This window comes from Silurus aristotelis (genome assembly GCF_946808225.1).
Source record: "Silurus aristotelis genome assembly, chromosome: 19".
In the NCBI taxonomy this organism is placed as follows: domain Eukaryota; kingdom Metazoa; phylum Chordata; class Actinopteri; order Siluriformes; family Siluridae; genus Silurus; species Silurus aristotelis.
In genome coordinates, this window is record NC_139592.1 from 15320018 (window position 1) to 15346780 (window position 26763).

The 26763-nt window shown below is 37.1% G+C and overlaps 2 protein-coding genes across 6 annotated transcripts in view; one reads left to right on the forward strand and one right to left on the reverse strand.

Annotated features, from left to right (window-relative positions):
* LOC310715085 (uncharacterized protein) overlaps positions 1–26763 on the reverse strand; it is a 401686-nt gene that overhangs the window by 23412 nt on the left and 351511 nt on the right. The gene's annotated exons all lie outside the window — the stretch shown is intronic.
* Positions 4738–26763, forward strand: part of znf512b (zinc finger protein 512B) — a 59340-nt gene continuing 37314 nt past the window's right edge. Inside the window, exons 1-3 of one of the 5 annotated variants that reach the window (XM_083570387.1) lie at positions 4738–5433; positions 8549–8674; positions 24217–24296. Coding sequence is in view for 4 of the 5 variants with exons in the window: in XM_083570385.1 (XP_083426511.1) it covers positions 5229–5433; positions 8549–8674; positions 24217–24296 (411 nt within the window). In the remaining variant the exon portion in view is untranslated. The remainder of the gene's footprint in view (positions 5434–8548; positions 8675–24216; positions 24297–26763) is intronic. The other 4 variants (XM_083570385.1, XM_083570384.1, XM_083570386.1 and 1 more) reach the window with 4 other exon arrangements.

Genomic DNA, 26763 nt, shown 5'->3' on the forward strand with positions numbered 1-26763 from the left:
CTTCTCCTACAGTTACATTTATGCATTTGGCAGATCTACATCTTAAGCACAAGACTTAACAAAATACTCTCTAGTGTTGAGTGTATCAATGTTGAATAATCATATGAGCAAATTTTCCATTAATATCTATGTGACACTAGTTTCACATATTAACTAATTCCATAACTGAACATTAGGTATCTCAAATATTATGTTGTTTTTTTAATGTATCATGGAAGGTATTACACAATATATTAAAGTATATATATATACAGTGTTGTGAAAAAGATTTCCTTTTTTTGCATGTTTGTCATACTTGAATGTTTCAGATCATCAAACTAATTTAAATATTAGTAACAGAACACAACATGCAGTTTTTAAATGAAAGTTGTTATCACTGAGGAAAAACAAACTGACTGCTTCTAACTGTCTTATAAACCAAACTGTATACATTTACATTGATTTGCAGCATTTAGCAGACACCCTCGTCCAGAGAGACGTACAGAAGTTTTTTGATTCTCTAGCAATGAATAAATCTACACTGCCTGTTAATTGCCCTAAAGTCCAAAAAATAATATTCCTTCAATTAATAATAACCTTCAATTACGCCAAAGCTCTAAAAATAATTGCCCCAATAACTGCTAAATTCCCCTACACACATAAAAACTATTAAACATTTAACTTTCACAAAAACGTATATAATTTCTAATAGCTAAAATAAATAAATGGAAATATACAGTACAGGGGTTAGACTGAAACTATGAAATATGAAATTAAATTAAATGAAACCGAAACTATACTGTATTAAAGGTTACACACCAATATATGTGTGGCCTCATGGCCAATCTTTAGCAACTGCACATTACAAGTAAGAGCAAATTGTGAATGTTTAAATAGCAGCTATACATTTAATATTGCAATCCACATAGCATAATTGGAGATGTATCAGAGTTCAAAAGAAAAAAAAGTTTGGTATGCATCTCATTGGTGCATCTGTGACCAGAATAGCAAGTCTTTGTGGTGTATTGAGCAGGTATACAGGGTGATGTTTGACAGTCCAACAGGGGTACTGTCAAAACAAACAGAAGTTACTAGCCCAAATTATATCCAAAATACATAAAACCACAGCTGCCCAACTCACTACAGAATTATTGCACACTTCAACAATCCTGTTTCCACCAAAACTGTTTGTCGCATGCTCCACAGGGTCATGGTCAAACTTCATCTGAATGTGGTATGGCAGCTCTACAGTGTGTAAATGGAAAGCCACGCAAAGGTTGGTGAAAACAGCCCATATTGATATATAATGTAACTACCTGTCACTGAGCATCTTTTCTTCATCTAGGAATCTTCCCAACCCAGTCACAAACTGTTTAATCTCCTTCTATCCAGGAGAATATTTACACCAGAAACAGTAGTTTCAGAGCCATCTTATTTCCAACCATCATCCCACTGATCTCTGCTTTGAGACAATGTCTGCTGTGAAAAACGCTATAGAAATAAACTTGATCTCTACACTACACCATTAGCATATCAGTGTCTCATTAATACTTTACTGTCTGTAATTATCATGCAGTTCTGTACCACTCTATAAATTATTTACTGTCTTTATAATTATAACTGTATATAATTGTAAATTCATAGAATATCCTAGTTTATCATATATTCCATCTGTACATACAGTACATAGTGTATTTGCTTCAATACTGTTGTACATACTATGTAGCCATCTCATATATTGGTTTTTGTTTTTTAATATATTTCATTACATTTGACTTTTTTCATATTTAATTTATAGTTTTATATATGTTGGGCCTTACATATACATCTTGCACATATTTTAACTTTAACATTTTAATTTTTTCATTCATATTATATACACACCGACCAGACAAAATATTATGACATTATGACCACTGAGTAAATAACATTGATTGTCTCTTCATCATGGCACCTGTTAGTGGGTGGGTTATATTAAGAAGCAAGTGAACATTTAGTCACTTATAAGGATGGCAGCAGCAGGAAAACCCTGGTACTGTAAACCATGTGAAACATGGGCTCCCTAATGAGCCAATTTTACTGTTTTTCCCTCATCCAGTGTGAAGAAGCACCCAAAGAAGATTAGCACCCATTGATCTTTTAGCTCTCTTTCATGACTGACACCAAATGAGTGCAAGTGAACATCTCTAGTTGTAGAGAGCACAAGACTGTACGTGTGTTTATGGTCCTCATGCAAAAAAAATATTTTATTTAGTTTGAATTTTCAAAAAGTATAGCAAAAGAGAACAGACAGTACCAAACGTTTATTTGGTTCTAAATAATTTACAATTGGTTTTCATTTTAACCAGATACAGGGGTCATCCCTAATTGTTACAGACATTTCTATTACTCTTTTCAGCTAGACATTGATGTCTATATGTTTTCTGTCTAACCAAAGAGAAATTGGAAATATGGATACCAACTAGAGAGTGTTTTGCCATTATTAAAACTCAGTGGGCACTTCTTTCCTATAGACATGCCTGTTTCAGTTTAGTCTGTAACATCCCTAATTGTTACAGACATTTCTATTACTCTTTTCAGCTAGACATTGATGTCTATATGTTTTCTGTCTAACCAAAGAGAAATTGGAAATATGGATACCAACTAGAGAGTGTTTTGCCATTATTAAAACTCAGTGGGCACTTCTTTCCTATAGACATGCCTGTTTCAGTTTACCCTTTTACAGTGGCAGGCTATGCATTTCAAACATAGGCCTTCAGTGGTGTCCTGCCTGAATCAATCCACCTCTTAATCCCATCATTATGACACAAGGGCTAAAGAAGCAATCAATACTATACAGAAACACAGTATAACAGAGTGCTGAATCAGAGACAGGAATGTCATGCAGTGAGAATGTCATTACTAAAGCAGGAAACCCAATTAACACTATTCAACAAGTCTCATTTCACTGGAGACACAACTGCATCACATACATTATCTCTTGCAGAAAAAGAAACAGCATGGTTTCATTTGTTCTCAAAGTCAATGTGTTAGAAGCAGGAAAAGTGTTCCCTGCAGTGGTCAGTATCTATCAAAAGTGGTCCAAGGAAGGAACAGTGGTGAACCGGTGATAGGGTCATGGGTGGCCAAGGATCACTGATGCCTGTGGGGAGCGAAGGCTGAGGCGTGTTGTTCGATATAAACAGACAAGCTACTGTATCTCCAATTACTAAAGAAGTTTGTGCTGTTAATGCTCGACTATTCAGGATTGTTTCTGCAGCAAAAGAAGGACCAACACAATATTAGACAGGTGGTCATAATGTTATGCCTGGTCGGTGTATATTTAAATATTTTTCCATGCATTATGGTTTTCCTGGGGATTTGAAATTAAGGCAAATTGTGTGTTTTTGTGCAAATTCTATGGAAAAGAAAATGCTAAAGTATAAACGGTTAATGAAAAAAGCGTAACAACTGTTTTGGCCGACCTTTCCACACAATGTCCAGCTTTTCTTGTGAGGTCCCTCTTGTAAATGTCCTTGTAAGTATATCTGTGACCAAATCAATTTGTCAGCCAATGTGGAATGAAAAAACTGCTATTAAATCCATACAAATATATTTGAGCTGCTACAGATGGTTTGCCAGCTCTGACTGGTATGCTTTCTGTGCATCCAATCAAAGGATTTAATCAACAGCTTCAAGCAGCATGTATTTTAAGCTACAGGCGCCTGCACTGCTGATTCTTAAGCAGATTTCTTTCCTTTGATGCTGGCATGTAATGTGATGGCTACAATCTGAATTCTTGGATAAAAGCTCAAATGTAAACAGACATTACTTGAATCAGCACACCTGAAAGAAATGCTACTGGAAATAAGTTAATACATATTCATGGACAAAAAACATATTAAACGTAAGTCAGTGATTCTGATAGAGTTTGAGGCAGCAGAGAGACGGCCTTGCTGGCCCTGACGGCTCACCACTGGTGGTGTGGATGCATTATGAATCCTGGTCCAACACAACTTTCTGATTTTTTTCACTGTAAAATGTGAGCTTTTAGTTTACCTACGATGAAAAGAGAAAGTTTAATTGAAAATACACAGTTATTGTTATTACATATGCAAGTTTAGGATTTTCAATTCTGCAGTGTTTTACAAGTGATTACAATAAACTCGGCGTGTTTTACTGGATTTGACAGTTTGCCAATTTAATTTGTGGACTGTTAACAGCATGCTTATGAACTGTTGGCAAAGCATGATCAGCAATTTTTTAATCTATTACCAAAATTATTTATAATTATTTAAAAATAATTATAAATAATTTTGGTAATAGATAAAAAAAATATATATACATATATATATATATATATATATATATATATATATATATATATATATATATATATAAAATAAAATAAAAAATATTATATAATAATCAATTGATTCCACATTTATATCATACTAAACATACACTTTTGATTATGCCACTGGTTTTAAATCAGTTCAGTGTTCCCCCCCCCCCCCCCTCTCTCTCTCTCTCTCTCGCTATATATATATATATATATATATATATATATATATATATATATATATATATATATATATATATATATATATATATATATATATATATACTGTAGACAACACTGACAGAAACCTGTGCTACAGCATGGAGACCACTTATGATCTGACTGAACCAGATGCAACATGGCTGAAAGGATGCCAGGAAATTTCATTACTTCCCACTTCAGGGCACCAATAATCACTAATAAACTGTTGCAGCTGAACCTGAAAAGAAACATTTCATTCGTTTAAACCCACCAAATTTCCATATTAATGTCATAAATACCGACTTTGTATTGACATCAAGCAAAACAGTACAGGGGATTACTATTATAGCTGAACAGTGTATAACTGTGTCCTTAGATACAGATATAAAGAAGGTTTATACAATGATATAATAAAGTGACCTCTCATTACAAGGGGGTTTCTTCATTTCGTTTTAATCTGTAATATTATTTACTACTACTAAAGAGAAGAACAAAACACTATGTACATGCATTTGCCTTTATTTAAGTTGACACTACGTGTATTGGGTGTTTTGTATTGGACACTTTTCTAGAACCAACGTACAGTATAATGCGTGTGTTTTTAATGTAAGTACAGTATAGCCAGCTAGCTGGTCCCACATTAGCCTAGCCCTTTCCCTTTTCGTCATGAGCTGACGGCATTACGTCGAGTCGCATCAAACGCCTGCATTCAGAGCAGGCTTTTATTATGCACAAACACGATTTTTTTAATTTTCCTGATGAAACACGACCGAAGAATATCAACGCGAGTGTTTGCGAGTTGCCTCCGGTTTTGCAGCTTCAACTGCCAAAAGGTGGAGCGGACAGACGCATGAGGCAGCAGCTGTACGGGAGACTCGTACGGTACGCGGCCACTAAGAGAATATCCGTAGAAAAACAGGCACAATTCGGAGGTAAGGACGCGCACACGGCATCGTCACTATCGTGTGCAATCGCTCGAATGTATTTTTACCATCGCGTGCACTCTCACACACCCCGTACATTACTGCAAGAAAACCCTCTTCTCATGATGGCCTTTCGCTACAGCGCGAGTTTTTTTTTTCTCTTTACTCATCCGTTGTATTCGCCATTTTGCTTCCCTGCTTGTAAAAGCTCACTGTTTTGTAATATTTTGTAATTAAATGTAAGCTCCTAATTGATATTTTTCAGCATGCGATTAAATCCGTTTTGAAAATGTGGGCGTGAAAAGCGCGACTTCTCACTTTACATATTCAGACTGGGCCATAAAGTAACTGCGTTCTGCTCGGTTAACTTGGGCTTCCTTTTCCATTCCTCTCTCTCTCTCTCTCTCTCTCTCTCTCTCTCTCTCTCTCTCTCTCTCTCTCTCTCTGATTCTTTATCCCTGCTGTTCATTCTCCTATTCCTCGAAATCAGACCTGGGTTAGCTGAACCAGACCAACGCAAAACTCATGTAAAACTTCCATGGTAACCCAGACAAGAAACGCGTGACCCCCGCCCACTTACTTACTTACATACATACTTTCACACACACACACACGCACGCACGCGCGCGCACGAACGAACGAACGAAGCAATACAGATCACTAGCTTTATTAACTCGCTGGTGAAATAAAATAAAATGTATATAAAAGTGAGTGTAAAATAAAATTGGAAGATTTAGCTGCTTTTAAATGTGAAAGAAAATCACGTCATATCTTTCTCCACTTTTAATGTGAACAGAAAATGAATTTAGAAAAGGATGAAAGTAGCTTGGTTGCATAAGTGACAAAATAACTGCTCTGTATCTTTAAGAAGTAATTATGTCATACTTAATGTCATGTGTATGACGTCACCTGCAGACGATGATATAGCGGGACAAGGGTGACACAGATGAAGATACTGGATCCAGCTCTGCTATTTTGTTATTATTATCTGGAATCGGTAACATACCTGGGTATAGTTTTATGAAGAAGCATTAGTTGGGTCCAGAGTTATAACACTGTTGAGAGTTGGACTATCATGCTAAACATGGCAAAAGTTTGAAAAACGATTTTTGACATATCACGGAGCATTTCTGTGCCAAATACACTCCTTGCGAGCTCGTATAAGTTACAGAAAGTTTTTTTCCCGAGTATGGCGTTTCATGATGTCATGAAGGCTGGAATTCCTTGCTCCAGAAGAATGTCTGCAAAGAAGTGCATTTTTAATGTTAATGCCAAGTGCAAAAGCAGCCATAGAAACTAAGCCACATTAGAGGGACTCTTACAGCAGTTTCTCTGGAACAGAGCCCCCACGTTTGCTGGTGATGATAAGGTACCGCCTGACAAGTGGCTCCAGTTGGTGAATATACACTGCCAAGCCTGTAAATAAGTTTCTTGACTTCACTGATGCACTGAAATCTCCAAAATAATGGAGCATTTGTGAGTATGTATGTATTGCATTTGAAAATAATGTATTTTGTGTTAAAATTAAATTTTTTATTCTAATGCTAAAGCTAGAATATAGAAACATCATCATCTATAACAACTAGGGTAAACAATCTATATTTAAAATTAAGGATATTTAAATCAATAATATTTAAAAGAAAATCCCTTGCAATGATTGCTGCAGACAGTGCTGTTACTATTTTTGCACATTTAAATGAATCCTTCTGAATCAACAGAGTAAATGGGCACCATAACATTTGCACTTTGAAATGCCTTCACCTTCAATCGAGCTACTGGAAGAAGGTACTTAGCTGGACCTGACAGTTACAGTAGTGACATGACTAGGATTTGAAATTCACAGTCTATGTGCAGTTTTAATGACATGACTGCCATTCAGGACACTTGGTACACAGGAGTAGTGTTTTTAAAACCAGTGCCTTTTTTGTTCACCCCACCACTAGACTGAGTAAATCAGTTGTAGACATGTTTCTGTGATACATCAGGGTGATTGGTAAATTTTTATTACAGCAAAAAATGGATATTTCATGTATATTTCAACATATTTCATGTTGGAGAATTTCCTTGTGAAAGAAGACATCCTGGACAGGGCTGTGTGAGCAACAGAAGCTTGATTAGGGTGACTGAATTAATCTGTAACAACCATTTCCCACTCTACCTTTCATTCCAAAGGATGTTGCTATCTGCCTCTAAGACCTTCTAAGGACATTGCTCGTCCCCCTTGCCTTGCTTTTCTACTCAGGTGAGGATGTCACTCTGCCCACCTAACAGGCAAAGATGTCGCTCTGGTTCCTTGCGATGCATCAGGACAGAACCTGGCTATAATATAGTCGTTACTATATAATCCCTCTATAATCCATGCTCCACACTGGACATTATTACACCTCCAGGCTTCACTTTGAATATTAGTCTACCACCCTGCTGGTTGAGGAGGTCGCTCTGCCAACCTGCCTGGCTAAGGATGTAGTTTTGCTTCCCATCAATGCACTGTAGCTTCGCCATGACCATCACTCTATGTCCTTGTCCCACCCTAGTTGAGGAAGTCAGTCATTATCAATCTATTAGAGGTCAGTTGATTTTTTTTAAGAAAATTGGTATTGGAAAATACTGTTTTGTTTTCTAACAAATGTTAAAATTATCCCCAAAGACTTCTTTATCAGTCTTGGACCTTAACATAATTTGCCGTGATTTAGTACTTGTTGATTTTTTTAGTGTTTAGCTTTTAGTGTTTCTTGGTACATTTAAAGTTTTGGAAATTCAGTCATACCCCTCTCCATTTAACATAATCTAAAAAAAACAGTTCAAGTTAATTTCTATAGCGCTTTTTACAATAGACATTGTCTCAAAGCAGTTTTACTGAACGTAAGAATTATAGAACAAAGAATTGTAATATTAATGAATTACGGGTATTGTTCCCAGTTGAGCAATCCTCAAAAACTCCTTTGGATGGTATGAGGAAGAATCCTCTCACAGGCTCAAACATATTTTTTCTTTAATTTACTTGTTGGTTGCTTTATCACATTAATGGTGAAAAGAATCTGACACGATCGATTACAAAGACAGCAATTCTTATCATGTAATATACCTTACCGTATACTGAAATGTGTGGTGTTTAACTTTGCAGGTATGGAACCCTCCAGTGTTTCCCGTTTGGTTAAGCCACCCTCAGGGACGTTTAAAGGACGACTACCTAAACACTCTCAACTCCTGGAGACAGTACAGAGGGACAACACTGAAAATGACAATCATGGTGAATATGATGTGTAACTTATGGCATTCATAACTGAGCCAGTGGTTAGAAATCTTACGATGAAGTGTCAATTTAATCAATGTCTTTAAGTGTATTTAAAACAGTAAAGGGGTATAGTTACAAAAACAAAGGAATCCTAGTATGAAAATGTAAATGTAATAAAAGAAAGTGAGTGATTTTCTTAATCTAAAATTATTTTTGCACACCAGTTACAGCCTTAAAACGAACCAGGGTGTGATCACACTTAGTATTCCAATGAAGTGAAGGATGAAGTGTTTAGTGAAAAATAAGTATCTAGAAGTATCTAGAATAAATGCACATCTTTAGCCATAACACTTGTACAGATTTAAAGTTTTCTGGGTCTGTGTTCTTGCTGTTGCTTGGCACAAATTTGTGAATAAACCCAAATTAACAAATTAGTTAATTAGTTAATACTTTCATGATGTCTTTTATGGCAGTAGGTAAGATCAAGAAATATAGCTGCTGAAATATAGCAAAGAGCTGCTAAACATCAATAAATTGAAAGTGACACACTCTGGACCATCAAATGGGATCAGGTTCTATGGTCAGATGAAATAAAAATAGAGCTTTTTGGCATTAAACACCAGAGCTGGGTTTGGCGCACACCAATTCAATTAAATTTATTTTTATTTGTATACTGCTTTTAACAATGGACATTGTCTCAAAACAGCTTTATATAGATAATGTGGTAAAAAAGAATAAATAAGATTGTTCTTTATAAGTATTAGTTTGTCCCTAATGAGCAAGCCTTTGGTTACTGTGGCAAGGAAAAACTCTGAGATGGCATAAGGAAGAAACCTTGAGAGGAATCAGACTCGAAAGGGAACCCATCCTCATTTGAGTTGCACCGAATGTCCATTTATTACAGATAAACAATGTTGAGGTGTGCAGAGATGGTGATCATATGCAAACTGTAGTCCTGAGTCAGTGTAGCAGACTGTTGACATTAAGTGCAGTCTGAATCCATCCTCAAAGCTCCTGTGCTACACCATAATGTCATGGATCCCCAGGCCCCAGCTGCACAGAGTGGCCTCCAATCGGAGAGAACACTATCCAGAGGCAGGCCAGGACGAAGTGGGCAGATCCGAGTAAAGGTGGTCACTGGTACCTCAGGAACATGTTTAACTCAACAGAGAGAGAGAAAAAAAGAGAGAGAGAGAAAGATATGGATTATTCGGTATCCTTATTGTGTATAAAAGTTAAGGACACTGTGCAGTTGGGGACTCCAGCAAGACTTGCTGTGGCAGCATAAATTAAAGGGAGAGCCAGAAGGTGACACAGAAATGAGGGATCTCTGGCATAAAAGACGGCCCACCAACACACTATCAACAAGAAATGTGAGTGAACGCGTGAGAGCGAGGGGATGACAGCATACAAATATCCCAGTTCACCAAACACTCTTTATCCATGATCCCTCCAGATCTGCACCTTTACTTAAGAAAAATCTACTAATAAAAGACTTAATAAATAAATGTTTTCAGCCTTGACTTGAAAACTGAGACTGTGTCTGAGTCCCGAACACTGATTGGAAGGCTGTTCCATAACTGTGGGGCTTTATAAGAGAAAGATCTGCCCCCTGCTGTAGTCTTCATTATTTAAGATACTAACAAATAGCCTGCACCTTTGGATTTAAGTAGGTGCGGGGGATTATAGGGGTACTGAAGTTCACTCAGATACTGTGGTGCGAGACTGTTAAGTGCTTTATACGTCAGTAGTAGTAAGTTATAATCAATGCGAGATTTGATTGGGAGCAGTGTAGACTGATTAAAACAGGGGTGATGTGGTCATATTTCCTAGATCTAGTGAGGACTCTTGCTGCTGCATTCTGAACTAACTGAAGCTTATTTATGCACTTACTCACACACCCAGACAGTAAAGCGTTACAGTAGTCTAATCTAGAAGTAACAAAAGCATGACCTATTTTTTCTGCATCCTGTAACGACATCATATTGCTAATTTTAGCAATATTTCTAAGGTGAAAGAAGGCGATCCCTGTAATATTATTCACGTGAGCCTCAAAGGAAAGTCTAGGGTCCATAATCACAACAAAGTTTTTGACTGCTGTACACACTGAGACAAAAACACCATCCAGAGATGCTACATAATCGGAAAGTTTACTTCTAGCTGCATGTGGTCCTAGTAAAAGTACTTCCATCTTATCTGAGTTGAGCAGAAGAAAGTTATCAATGGATCATTATGGACATCAACAAATATCAAAAGATATTAAGTAAAACCCTGACAACTATAAAGCTTAAAATAGGCTGTCCATTAAAATCAACAAAAACTTTTTGATGACCACAAAAACAAGGTCCTGCCATGGCCATCCCAGTCCCTTGTCCTGAACCCCATAGAAAACTTCTACTACAACATAGAAAACTATTAGAGCACATAGCAACTATTTTTTGCGTGGTGGAACTAGTGAAATTATTCTGCACACTGACCAGGCGTTTGTTTTGGGCACATGAAGGGGGCAGAAATTGAGTAATTAGAAGAAAAAAATTTATACTATTATATTAATTCTATTATAATACAAAATACATCATGCAGATGCAATGGGACACATCATCAGTGATGTATCGTGGGGTCATTGGTTGTTTCGGGTCTTTCAACATCAGACACCCTCGTTGAGGCGACCCAGCAGAAGTAAGAATATTATATTTGTGATAGTACAGGAAGACTTTTGTTTAAAAAGATGGAGAATGTTAATTTTAAAGGTGACAAGAGATATTTTGTACACAGAGGATCTGTGTGAACTATATGGATTGACAGATCAATAAAAGAAATATAATTTTATTAAATATTTTATTTTATTAAATATTTTTCTTTTTTTTCATGTACAGTGAAAAAATTTAAATAAAGGGTTGTGATATATGTGAAAGTTGTGATGGAAATAAATTTTACTTATAACCCACAAAACAAATCTTTTGCAACAGAAATCTCTATCATTCTATCATTGTAGTGTGAGTATTTTAGTTTATTTTAATGCAGTTTTATTATATTGCTTATGTTGTCTATTGGAAGAAAGAGAAGGGCAGCAATCACTGAAAGTGAGATGTAGAAGTGATCCAGTCATTAAGAGTGAGATGGACAAATGTTGCAATCAAAGAGCATGTGGGAAAGAAGGGTTATGATCATGTAAAAATCACTGATGCAAGACATAGACCACAGCTTTAGTGCAGAGAAGATTATTGTGCTGGAATAAATGGGTGAATAAATGTAGAAAAAAACCTGGGTGGGGACACTGCTGAGAAATCATTTTTGGATAAAGGCAATGAAGTAATGTAGGCAGGAAAAAGGAGCAGCTGGAAGTGGAAATTTGGCGTCCAGACTAGCAGAGGGATAATGCTGTTGATATCAGTGGCATGAAACATTTTTTAGATTTCATCTAGTTCTCTTTTAATAAAACAGATTCATTAATAAGTGGATATAACAAGGTCTTATTAAATAATTATTACTTAAGGTCTTAGCGTTAATGGATAAACCAATGTATTTCAAGGAAATTATTTTAAGCTGTAAGTTACTAAACTCAGCATGGCTGTAAATGTAGAAATTTTTGTTCCACTGACCTGCTTAGTGTGTTTGGTTGGGAAATACAAAATACTCTGAACCATGCAGCTGGAAAGCTGCCTCAGTTTGAGTGCATGATTGTCTGACTGTGTGTGCATAACTGTATAAAATGAAATTGTAAGTTGCAAGTTGATAAGGGCATCTGAAAGTTGTAAGTTGTATACTGATAAGGGCATCTGCCATATGCTATAAATGTTGAATGCTTTAATTTGGATGGTTGTGAATTCAAATCTCTGCCTCTGAGCTGCCACTGCTGGGCCCTTGAGCACCCTTAACCCTCAACTCTCATTTGTTGTCCGGATAAGTTGGTCTGGATAAGGGAGTCTGCCAAATGCCATTAATGTGATTTTACATGGAATTAATGAGGTTCCCACAGGTTTTAAAGTGCTTGAAATCAATTGTTTGGTGCTCGATGCCAGAAATCTGATACAGAAAATGCCCTGTTTTATCACACCGACGTGGACAGTAATGGACAGGAATTCTTCGAGGTTCCCAACCCGTGGAGCTGCAGCGAATGGAAGCATCACCTCAAGTATTTGGTTAAAGTTCTGTGGGACAGCCCTCTTGGTGCTGGAATACTCCAGCTGTTTACATGACACAAGTAGCTGGGCTTCCCTTGATAGCCCCTAGCATATTTATTTCAGTTCAATCCTTTCAATTTTATTTGTGTAGTGCATTTAACAATAGACATTATTACAAACCAATTTTAGAATATGATTCTATGGCCATTTCTATGCAGCTGCCACAAACTCAAAAAGCTTCAAGAATGTCCCTGGACCATTCATAGAGTGGTCACACATTTAATACTTCCATTTATGAATAAGAGTGTAAGAAGTTCTGATAAAAACGTGTTCATTGTTGGAAGTTCATTAATATTCTCACGCTTAAAGTAAAAAAAAAAAATTTTTCTACAAGAGTGTATTAAAGCCAAATTTTCTCAGCGACATAAATCTAACTGCACCCCTATACATTATTTTCCAGAAAACACTTATTTAGCAAAGCATTATTATGATGGCAGTATTTGAGAAAAGCTGCTGATGATAAAAGCTGCATTGAAGAACACAATTATTACTATTCTTCAACAATCAATGGAACTAGTGCAAATCAACCAAACGTTTCATATTAAGTTCTGTAAGAATCCATATTAAGGTGGTCCACGTTTTACACTTTAGTTTTATAACCTTACACATGAGGACAAAAGCAGAAAGCAGTCTCCTTAATGCATTGGTGGAATATTTGGCAGGCTCAGGAAAGAGAAGATTTCAAAAGAAATATGATGGGCCGTTGTTGGACCACAAGCTGGCCTTCCCTGGGGAGCAGTGGCAACAGGAGTCTAGCCTGCCCTAGTCTTTAGAAGCACCTTCAAAAACTAGGGATGCACCGAATATTCGGCCACCGAAAATTTAAAAGACTTTGATCACCGAAAAAACACGTCCGAAACAGTTTGTTGTGATGACGCAAACAGAAACCACGCCCTGCACGTGCATGTCTGAAGCAACATGTCTGCGGTGTGGACGTGTTTCAGTACAGTATATCTGAGGAAGACCCACGGATAGCGATTTGCAAAACATGTACCGCCGAAAGTTCGTCTGCAAATACTTTTTCCACGTCGGGTTTAATTTATCACCTGGAATCCAAACATCCTGATCGCTATGCTGAATATGAGAGAAACGCGGCACAGAAAAGCAAAACCCCTCTGAGCATGCGCACTCCGTCTGTGGTGGACGTTTTTGAAAAGGCAGGAAGTTTCCCAGTGATAGTGTTGTATTGTATCTTTAAGCAGTTGCACTTGTTCTGAATGCACTTTTTTTTATTAAAGAACATATTTAATTTTACAACCTTTCAGGAAGCCAGAGGGCCTGTACATTATTATTTAATGTACACTGCATCTAAGTTAAACATTTAAGTTAGAATTTTTATTTATTTTATCCTGTGCATTGTTACTATGTGCTATAAATAAATATTTTCATAATTTGTAATTGATTTATTCTTTGAAACTTTAATATTAATTTATGCAATTGAAATGCCTTGATTTTAGTAAGGTTAGTACACAGTCATAGCAATAAATGCAATGGTAATAATAATTGGCATAATTTCTTTCGGTGTTTCGGTTTTCGGCCTTGCTTTCCTCTTTTTCGGTTTTCGGTTTCGGCCAAGAATTTTCATTTCGGTGCATCCCTATCAAAAACATTTCTGTGTCATGTGGCATAATGAGCATATTGATCGTGGCTGCTAGGGCTGCAGTTGAAGTACCCTCTGGTTAAACAAAGCTGTGGAGCACATGCTGGTTTTCAGCTTGGGCTTGGAGCAGGCCTTAAAAGTCCCTCTCCTGTTCTGTCTGCAGTTAGAGGAGAACCTTATGTTAAGTTTGGTGAAGGCAGGCAAGGGTCTTAACATTTTTGACAGAAATAAAATCATTGGGACAAAACACTACCTGATATGGATTGCATTAGGATTGTGACATTTCTAACCCAGTACTGTATATATTTGCTACAAACAGTAAATAAGGTAATGTTCTTTTAAATTCATTATGCTGAGTAAATATTTTAAAAGCATTTTTGTTCCTTTACTCACAAACTATAGTGCCTTTATACAGAAAATAAAAAATAATACACAATCTTCAATGTAATCTAAAATTTAATTTCTACTGGAACAAAAAGGGCAATGATTCCGATTTTTCCTAAACATCAGACACATTTGGGTTTGAGTTCAAAAGCTGAATAAAGGTGATCAGAATTTCAGCTTTCATTCATGATATTTACATTCAGATCAATTTAGAAACCCAAACCGAATTTGTGGGTAGTAAAAGTATTTGAACAGTCGGCCAAACTTTCAAGTCAAAATAAATAACACTTTTCTAGTTATATACTGTATTTATTGTGATAACTGCATTCCCTTTAGTATCTTTTTCATGAGGTGAATTATTTTCATGAAGCTAATTTTTGCTTAGTTTGATAACTTAGCCAGTCTAAAGCCTTTCACTTTTTTTCATTAATAAAGTCTTTTATTGTTTTTTACAATCTTGCTGCATTATATATCTTAATGAATTCGCAAGTTTACAGAATGTAAAAAAATTTTTTTTCCATCATTAGTTTTATCATCTATAAAGATCAGTGAGCCTATTGCCTTCACCATGCTTGACTGATGAGTTTGTATGATTTGTATAATGAGCAGATACATTTTGAACATTCCATCACTTTTATAAAGAATAATATTTGATTCAGAACTTTTGTGGCTTTACAATTCTTAATGATGGAAAGTGGTTTGCAACATTGTGGTATGGTTTCTATATTTTTGCTCTGAAAGTCTTCTATAAGTGGTGGATTGTGAGATCTTTATCCCCAAACAAGTGAAAGTTGTGGTGATGCCATTGACAGTTGTTTCTGTTTTACTTCCCAGGTCTGATGATGTTTGTCATCAACTGCCGTTCTTTTACTTAATTGACATATTTGATGTCAGTGGCTCTGACAGCTTTTCACTAGTGGATAGCTTTTTATTTTCAGAATCAGAATCAGGTTTATTGGCCAAGTGGGCTGACACATACACAAGGAATTTGGTTCCAGCTGATAGTGACTCTCAATGTACAGACCTAAATAACACTATACATTCAGCTTGGAGTATACAAGACAAAACAGACAAGACAAGACAAGACAAAAACAGAATATACAAGACAATACAGACAAAGTGAGACAATATAAACAGTAAGAGTATTAAAAAGGGATACAGAATATATGACATATCAGTAAGTACATAAAGTGTGAGAGTGCATGGTAGTGCAAATGAACAGTATTGTGTGTCAGGTGGTAGACAGAGTTCTGTAGCACCTGCCAGAAAGGAGGAGCTGAAAGATGATGTGTCCATGGTGCGAAGGGTCAGTAGTGATTTTTTCCTGCCTGGTTTCTGGTTCTTGTATGGTACAAGTCCTTGAGAGAGGAGTGCCAATGTTTTTTTTTCTGTACTGTTTTGTTGCTGCTCTTAACCAGATGGTGATTGATGAGCACAGGACAGATTCAATGACTGTTGTGTAGAACTGCATCAACATCTCCCGTGGCAGACCGTACTTCCTTAATTGGCATAAAAAGTACATCCTCTGCTGGGCCTTTTTAAGAATGGAGTTTATGTTGGACTCCCATTTCAGGTCTTGGGAAATGGTAGCAGTGGAAAGGTATAATTTTCATATTATACTAACATTAGTGCACTAAAATCTGCAATTGTAAAATCACGTGCTTAAACCAAGTGTAGGTATTAATTTAAGTGAGCTCTTATTAAAGTCTTTTGTATAATAGAAGTAAATGACAATTCATAAAAAAAGTTAATCTAACACTTTTTCCACTTTGACAAACTTTTGTAATGTCCCAATAATGCAGAAGTGATCAAATAAACATCTTAGATACAGTTTGAATAACAAACTGGATGCACAATACTTGAACAATACTTGATTTTTTAAGCAGTTTTTTATATAGGGCCACATTCTTGACTGGAAAATTGGCAGTGATTTTTTGTTGTTGTCAACAAACAGCTAAACATCGGTAACAGTGCTCATGTAAGGATTTTACAGACAGATGTTGTCTCAGGTTTGGCACTTCTAATAAAAGTTTAAAGCAATACAAATTTTTTTTTACCAGATCAGGGCAAAAAAAGGCAATGCAGAATACAACCTCAGTTCCAAAAATAATGAAGAAAATGTAAATCAAAACAGAATGCAATGATTTGTGGATCCCACAAACCTATATATTTTATTCACAATAGAACATAGTAAAGACTTCAAACTAAGGAAATGTACCATTTAAAAAAAATAATAATACAAAAGTAGTTTTGAATTTGATGGCTGCAACATGTCTCAAAGAAAGTTGGGACAGGGCATTGTTTACCACTTTGGGCCACCAGTACTTCTCTGAGCAGTAAAAAGGTGCCTTGCATAACCAGATGCCCAGTAGCAATGGCATAGTTAGCCACTCTGCAGGTACTTTGAGAATATGTGGGAAGATGCTGTCTGACTTTATTTAACATTTAGTAGATTATAAATTCTAATCCACGGCCATGTCATGGTGAACTTGATGGTGTGGTTTGAGCTCAGTGTGGTGGTATTGAAAATGCTATTCCCAATTTGAAATGACTGGGGTCACTGAGGTCACTGACTGAGGTCATCAGGAAGCCATATATTTGTTTTTGCAATAATTTACAAATCTCATAAACTCACAATAGAATATAGCTAACATATTAAATGTTGAAAGTGAGACATTTTAAAATGTCATGCCAAATATTGGATCATGAGAGCTACACATTCCAAAAAAAGTTGGGACAGGTAGCAATAAGAGGCTGGAAAAGTTAAATGTACATATAAGAAACAGCTGGAGGACCAATTTGCAACTTATTAGGTTAACTGGCAACATGATTGGGTATAAAAAGAGCCTTTCAGTGTGGCAGTGTCTCTCAGAACTCAAGATGGGCAGAGATGGGCCCTTAGACGGCACTGCATCACATACAGGAATGCTACTGTAATGGAATTCACAACATGGGCTCAGGAATACTTCCAGAAAACATTGTAGGTGAACACAATCCACCGTGCCATTTTTTTGGTTTTCCACTGGTTCTGTGCCAGGGACCACAATTCTGACTAACAAGTAATCCGCGGCCCACTATTGTGTGTGTGTGTGTGTGTGTGTGGGGTACTCCTTACCTGTTAGTGGGATTTCTGGGCGTGGTGACTTCCACACAGTCTGTCTATTCGTGGTGATATAGTGGTACATAGTGACAGCCTCATATCATTCTCTGGTTGTAGCCTTGCCCTGTACTTGTTCTTTAGATATGCCAGTGTGGAAAAACCGCTCTCACAAAGGTATGTAGTTGGAAAGGGTAAAAGACACCTCAATGCTTTTACTGTAAGCTCTGGAAATTCTGTCTGGCAGCTTATCCAGAACTTCATAAGGGGTTGTGTATCATACATATGCCTCCTGACAGAGTCTGTGGACATCTCTATGAAATTTTAATTCACCAAAACTATTAAGCGTCTATTCAATAAAACCTGAATGTGTTTTCTTAACTCCGAGATGCTGCGCAAGATGAATGTGTACGTATATGACGCAAAACACAATGTTAGCAAAGCATAGGCCTGATAGGTGCAAAGCTAGCCTGTGTCAGTTTGAATATTTTAGATATTTTCATTAAATTCAGTTTTTCCACTAATGTGCAAATATTCTGGAAATGTTTGAAAAAAAAAATTATGGAAAAAAAGTGATTTTTTTTATAGTTAAATTATGTAGACTGTCACGGACCACATGCAGTGCCGCCGCGGACCACCGGTTGAAAACCCCTGCTATAGGTCAAAAAAGAAGCCTAAACATGATCCAACCCCTGCTGGAAAACCCCTGCTATAGGTCAAAAAAGAAGCCTAAACATGATCCAGACACGCAGGCGTTTTCTCTGGGCTGAGGCTGATTTAAAATGGACTGTGGCAAAGTGGAAAACTGTCAGACAAATCAAAATGTGTAGTTCTTTTTGGAAAACTGGGACGCCATGTCATCCGGGCTAAAGAGGATAAGGACAACCCAAGTTGTTATCAGCACTCAGTTCAGAAGCCTGCATCTCTGATGGTATGGGGTTGCAGGAGTGAGTGTGGCATGGGCAGCTTACACATCTGGAAAGGCACCATCAATGCTGAAATGTATATCCAAGTTCTAGAACAACATATGCTCCGATCCTGACGTCGTCTCTTTCAGGGAAGACCTTGCATTTTCCAACATGACAATGCCAGACCACATACTGCATCAATTACAACATCATGGCTGCATAGAAGAAGGATCTGGGTACTGAAATGGCCAGCCTGCAGTACAGATCTTTTACCCATAGAAAACATTTGGTGCATCATAAAGCGGAAGATGTGACAAAGAAGACCTAAGACAGTTGAGCAACCAGAAGGCTGTATTAGACAAGAATGGGACAGAATTCCTATTCCTAAACTTGAGCAACTTGTCTCCTCAGTCCCCAGTCCCAAATTTTTTGAGATGTGTTGATGCCATGAAATTAAAAATCAACTTCTTTTTCCCTTAAAATTATACATTTTCTCAGTTTAAACATTTGATATGTCATCAAATCAAAAATCAAATCAAATCAAATTTTATTTGTGACATACACATACAACCCCAAATCAGAATAAGTTGGGACAGTATTCATTTATTCATTTTCTCCCGCTTATCCGTAATTCGTGTCGCGGGGGCAGCAGTCTAAGCAGGCCCCCGCCTTGGACTGCTGCCCAATCGGGAAGTTGGGACAGTATGGAAAACGCAAATGAAAAAAGAAAGTAGTTATTTGTGAATTTACTTTGACTTGTATTTCATCGCAGACAATATGAACACAAAATATTTCATGTTTTGTTTGGTCAACTTCATGTCATTTGTGAATATACATACTTTCCTGTCATTCAGACCTGCAACACATTCCAAAAAAAGTTGGGACAGGAGCAATTTAGGGCTAGTAATGACTAATGAGTTGATGTGATTGTCTTTAAAGTAACCGTGTGCGGTGTGGTGTGGTATAAAGTGCACTGTGCTGTGCAAGTCCACAGTTAAAGTGACAGTCCAGAGTTTAAAGTGTTGTAGTGTGAAAAGAAAAATATTTGCAGAAGTGTGATGATGGAGAGAGTGACCAGCTTTTAGATCCTGGGTGTTTCTTGGTTTAAACTCCGAATGGCCTGGGGGAAGAAGCTCCTCCTCATTCTCTCTGTGTTTGCTTTCAGGGAGCGGAAGCGTTTTCCTGAACGCAACAGAGAAAAGAGTCCATTGTTGGGATGGCTGAGGTCCTTCATAATCTTCCTGGCTCTGGTCCGGCACCGCATGCTGTAGATATCCTGCAGGTTAGGGAGCTCGATGTGGATGGTACGTTCAGCTGAACGCACCACCCTCTGCAGGGCTCGCCTGTCCTGCATGGTGCTGTTCTCGAATCAGAAAGTGTTTCTACCAGTCAGAAAGCTCTCAATGGTACAAGTGTAAAAAGTTTTTAGCACCTGAGAGGGTAGTTTAAAGTTCTTTAATTGTCTCAGATGGTACAGACGCTGCCAGGCCTTCTTCACCAGGGTGTTGGTGTGACAAGGTCCTTTGTGATGTGAACACCAAGGTACCGGAAACTGTCCACTCTCTCCACTGCGGTCACGTTGATGTTTTGCGGTTGGTATGACTGCTCCTGCTATATGCTGAAGTCCACTATCAACTCCTTAGTATTGCTGACGTTCAGGAGAAGGTTGTTCTCCTGGCACCATCTCTCCAGGTTTTTAACCTCCTGTAGGTAGGCAGTCTTGTCGTTGTTGAATATCAGACCCACCACAACAGTGTCATCAGCAAACTTGATGATGGTGGTGGAGTTGAAAGTGGCAACACAGTCGTATGTGTACAGTGAGGCTCAGAACACAACCCTGGGGAGCTCTAGTGCTGAGGGTGAGGGTGGATAAGGTGTGTTTTCCCACCCGTACGGCTTGTGGTTTGTCGGTCAGGAAGTAAAAGATCCATTGGCACAGTGGCAGGCTGAGTCCCAGGACCTCCAACTTATAGGTGAGTGTGGAGGGAATTATGATGTTAAAAGCTGAACTGTAGTCCACAAACAGCATCTTTGTATAATTCTCTTTTCTGTAGTCCAGGTGGCTCATTGTAGTGTGGAGGAGATGAGCAATTGTGTCCTCAGTAGAACGGTTCTGGCGGTACGCGAACTGTAGAGGATTCACTGTGTCTGGTAGTGAGGCAGTGATGAAGTCTCTGACCAGTCTCTCAAAGCACTTCATCACTACTGAGGTCAAGGCTACAGGGTGATAGTCGTTAGCCTATCGTCATCTATGTTTTATTCTGAATAAAATACAAAATATAGAAACCTTTACATCATTGCATTCTGTTTTTATTCACAATTTGTACAGTGTCCCAACTTGTTTATATACAGTGCAACCTCGATACTCTCGGGGGTTACGTTCTATGACCCCTCGAGAGTAATTTGACTCTCTCCTTTTGATGGTTCCTTTGCATTTACATATTCATGTAAATTTAATTGCAGTTTTCTCTTTTCACAATGGCTGACAGAGGGCAAGATATTGATTTGGTTGCATTTACAGGGACATTTACATGATGGACTTTTCAAGAAAAGCTGAAAAACACAAGAACACACAATTTGCCTTGATTTCAAATCCCAGGAAAACCGTAGTGCAACGGAAAATAGGTTAATATTGATGGCTCTGCTAGAGATGATGTAAACAAGTGGCACAGCTGTGGCTGCAGTGAAAGGAGATTGTTGAATTTTGTTAATTGGGTTTTCTTTTTTAAATAATGGCATTCATTCTTACTGCATGAGCTACCTGTCTGTGATGCAGCACTTTATTAAACTGCGTTTCTGTATAATATGAATCTTTTTTGTAACAATGGCATCATCATGATGTTGTTAAGAGGTGGACTGATTTAGTTAGGACACCACTGAAGGCCTAGATGTAAAATGCATGGCCCCCCCACTAGCTTCCACTATAGTTGAATGTCCTCCAATACTTACAAAATACGACTTTCAAATTTGAGAACTAGTTAAAAAAGTGCTGGTTACTCCAGAATGACACCAGGATGGCACCTTCGTGTACTTTGTTGGCCCTGTCTGCCTGCCCATTGGTTTGGGGGTGGAAACCTGAGGACGGACTGTAGCATCAAGTGCATTACAAAAGCTCTTGCACCGTTGATATGAATTCAGGACCTAGGTCAGTGACTCTGTCACAGTGCAATGCAGCTGGAACACATGCTAAGCCATGAGGTCAGCAGTCTCACAAGCTGTGGGGGGTTTGTGGAGAGCTACAAAATACACTGCCTTTAGATACTGGTTTACAAGGGTGATGTTTGTACAAACCCTAACCCTAACTCCTTGTTCTTCTCTATGTTGAAGATAGTTCTTAATGATATTGGCTGTATGTTTGTGGTCATTGTCCTGCTGCAGAATAAATCAGAGCTGATGCTATTACATGACGGATAAGTAGCTGCCTGTATTTCTCAGCATTGATGACATGATTAATCCTGACCAAATCTCCAAGTCCATTTGCAACTTGTTTTTTGCTTTACCTAAATACTTCAGATTCTGACTCATCGTTCCAGAGCACTTGCTGCCATTTTTCCACACCCAAGTTCCTATGTTTTTGTGCATAGCTCATTGAGTCGGAGGTATGGATCTTTGGCTGCAATTCTTCCATAAAGACTGTTTCAAGCAACATATGAAATTGATGATCATTAGCGCCTGTTTGGTATAATCGATTAATCATACACCTGACACAAATCCTAAAAAAATTGTTGAATTGTGGATGTATACAAAGTGTGCAAAAGTAAGAGCCAAATAATATTCACACTACATATTGATTTGATTTGAAAAGTTTTCTTTAAATAGAACACAACACAATCAGGCAAACATGTTTCCTCAAGTAAAACACCTCCTGCGAAGTCATTAGCTTTACTTGCAGTGCACTATATGTCCCACAAGGTCTCCCTTTTCCCTTGCAAACTACAGTATACAAATATCTGGCAGTTTCTTAAGATTTCCAAAACGTAATGAGAAAGGATCAGAGCAAAAGAAATAAAGAGAAACATACAAAAAGCAATAGTGACACATAACACACCCCTTTGGCCACAGTTGGCAGACAGCAAAGAAATTTTGGTTAATTAATCCCAATAAATTGATTCATCTGCCTACAAGCTAGTGTCATGTTCTGTAGGGCTTCTCTGGGGGTAGACAAAGGCTCAAGGGGACTCAAAGCTTTGGTAGTTGTTAGACGACATGGTCGGAAGTGTGATCAACGGAGGGCTTGAGGCGTGAGGGACCAGTTGGAGCCCTCTTTATGCTGTATTCACATGCAATTGCTGAGCCAAAAATCAATCGACTCCTCTTTAAGGACCATTTTATCCTTCAACTGTTGTTAAAGCCATCCAAAAACACCCCTTGGCGAGTTGCATAATCTGATGAACCAAATGTAACAGAGATTGAGTGGAGTATAACCTTACAGCACGAGGGGTGGGAGTGGGAATTAGTGTTATGTATTCATGTATGTTGCTTGTAAGTATTATTTTTATCCAAGTGCATTTAGATAATAAAAAAATGACATGAGGCCAGCTAGTTTAAAAGTTGCATAATCCTCAGTATGCCCAGAGATGTTAGTGGCTTTTTTGTATCCATTGTGGTAAATGTGCATTAATTTGTTCGGTGTAAAAAAAGACAATGACAAACATATTTTCTACATTAAAGATTGAAATCTCTCTTTCAGATATTCAGATTATTTATTCAGTTACTTTACTCAATAGAACAGAGAACATTGAATGGTGTGAAAGCGCTCAACATTAACCTTCTTCTGGTGTCTCCAATTTGCAGCAACGGAAATAATCATGACATGCGATGATGCATGAGGATGACACTTAAGAGGATTTTAGTGGCTATATTAATTAATTTGTATTTGGAATTGTATCTAGAATGGTTGAATGCAAGAATGCTGCAGGTTCTGACCTTTTTTTATGAGTGACTTAAATAAGAAGAGGTGCCATAAAAAGGAAGCTGTCTCTAGTTTGTCATGGGAAGTTATTAAGTATAATCACTGATAATGATTTATCAAGGTAGGTGAGCACCAAGAGATTCAGTTGTTACAATGACATTAATTGACAATGGCACAATCTGTGTCGTTCTTAGGAAATCTGAATTGGTTTTAAAAATCACCCTTTTTGTACTGTATTTTCGGTCTAAATTCTTTCTTCTTACTGCAAATATGTTTACAGTGTATGACAATTGAACAAGAAATTTTAACCCTTACATCTTCCTGTAAATCTAGAATTTTTTGAGAAATCATTGAGCTGTGTTACAATCAAATACAAAAGAATGGAGAAAAGTGATTTGTTTTATTGGACCATAACAGTATATCCTATATCCTTAAAAGGAAAGTTACTATTCCAATGTGTACTTTCCCTCAGGTCCCTCCACTAATGAGAGAACAGACAATAAGAAAAAAGGACGCTGCTGTGTGGACGTGCCGGATCTTTGCACAATCCCTGTGAGTCCGAACAATAATTCAAATTTTGTCATTTACACAACCATACACAGTCTGACATGCAGTAAAATATTTGTAACAACATTAAATCGAATAATAATAATAATAGTAGAAGTAATAATAATAATATTAGTTATAATAATAAATTAATAAGATATAAACTAAATCTACATTTTTTATTTAACCCTGACTCATAATATAAATATAAAATAACATCAAATATCATTGCAATAATATACAAAATAATAATTCACAGTAAAACAAATAATTTAATTAAAAGAAATAGAATAGATGGGAAGAAATAAAAACATTTACTTTGTTTTTCATTCCAAAAACATGATGGTATAATTTATATGAATTCTTTTAAAATAATTTATAATTTATATAATTTTTTTTACACAAATAGCCTATAAAATAGAAATTTTTTTATCTGACAAGTTTGATAAGTAACTGTTTATTAAGGACTTTGTCGCAATTTACTTTAGTAATATATTTAGGGTAATGCACTCACATATGATGGCTCAGTGGAAAGAGCGATGTAAGAGTTATAGTGGAATTTGAAGTTAAAGTGTACACTTGTTATTAATAATAATAATAATTATTATTATTATTATAATGATCATGATAATAATAATATAAAGTGTAATAGTGAGGAATATTGTTAATATTGTTGAGGGCCGCTTACATAATGTAAAATTAAAAGCCCTTATTTTCCTACTTTATTTGGTAAGAAATTAATAGTGCATATTTACACAGTGTTACACAGTTACACAGACCATAATTCAAAGCTTACATAATACACAGTTTGAACATAATGACATAAAAAGGGAATAGAACCCAAGCGACTTTTTCCTTACTTTTATTGTGGTGCCCATACCGTTTGCATTTCAATTAAATTGAATAGAAACAAAATTAAGTTAACATAGGCAATTGTTAACAAAAAAACACTTGACTACAAATAGTCTTGCAACAGTAATTGCAACTCACAAACCACCCAACATTATTTCCCTAACTGATACAGAAAAACTCACTCATAACAAAATTAGTCGAGCAAAAATTAGAAGAAACAATTTTCAAAATGGCAGACCAGAACTCCAGATTATTTAAACACAAGGATTACAATGATTTACCAAATGTTTGTGTTTCTTTTGTCTTACTGATGATCAAGATGAAGTCTTGATCAATCTCTTACAGAGATTTCCTTAAACCTTTCAGTACCATGCCATATGAGCGTTGATTATTCACCACTGCTGTATAATCTAAAAAAGATGTGCGCCTGTCTTTCTTTTAATACATTCAAAAATGCAGTTCAGTCACTGGCCCATTTTTTTTTTACATGATGCAGTCATGCTGCAAATTTAAAATAGGATAGGATAGGACATGATCTCTCCTTTTTTGTAGACACTGACCTGTGAAATGGATCAATTTCAGACAAGTTTAGAAAAAGCCATGGGTTGACCCTATTTATTTATGTTTTAGTATTCCCACAAATTTCAGATTTATCCAAGATCATTTACATTAGCACATTATTGGCAAAACACATGCTATTTCACATATTTTTTCCATATCTTTCTGGAGTGAATCACAAGCAGTCATGGCTAAATCGAAGTTCTCAACTTCTTTCTTAACAGACACTTGATTGTACAATTGTCAGCATGGGAGTTTTTGTTTCCTCTGTTAACAGTCTCAAATCCATGACTTGTGTCTTACTGGCATATTCAATAAGATTATAATGGTGTGAGAAGCCAGAACTACTACCTCTTCTTTTGTCTGCTCCTGTTAGGAGCGTATCGTCTGTCTCCGTCTCTCTCTGTTCTCTACATCCACCTCTTTCATGTCTTTCCTCACCATATCCATAAACCTCCTCCATGGCCTTCCTACTTTTCTCCTGCCTGGTGGCTCCATCCTCAGCCTTATCCTCTACACATGACCAATTCATCTCAATCGTGCCTCCTTCACCTTGTCTCCAAAACGTCCCACCTCCCTTTAATAAAATAATTTCTAATCCTCTCCATCCTCGACACTCCCAATGCAAATCACAGCATCGTCAGCTCTGCCACCTACAGCCCTGCTCTCTCTTATCTTTTTGTCAATGACAAGGTCTCAAAACCATACATTATATCAGGTTTTACCACAGTCTTATAAACTTCCCTTTTCACACTTGCATATATTTTTCTATCAAAAATCACTTTGGACACTCTTCTCCACCCACCCCACTCAGCCTGTACTCTTCTGTTCACTTCTTTAACACACACTCCATTATTTTGCACAGTTGACCTTTATTTAAACTCATCCACCTTAATCACCTGTACTCTCTGCAACCACACCACTACACTGCCCTCCCTCTGATTGACACACTTGTACTCTGTTTTGCTTCTACTGACTTTCATTCTCCTTCTCTCCAGTGCGTACCTCCTCTTCCAGGCTCGTCTCAACTTGCTCCCTACTCTCGGCACAAATCACAATACCA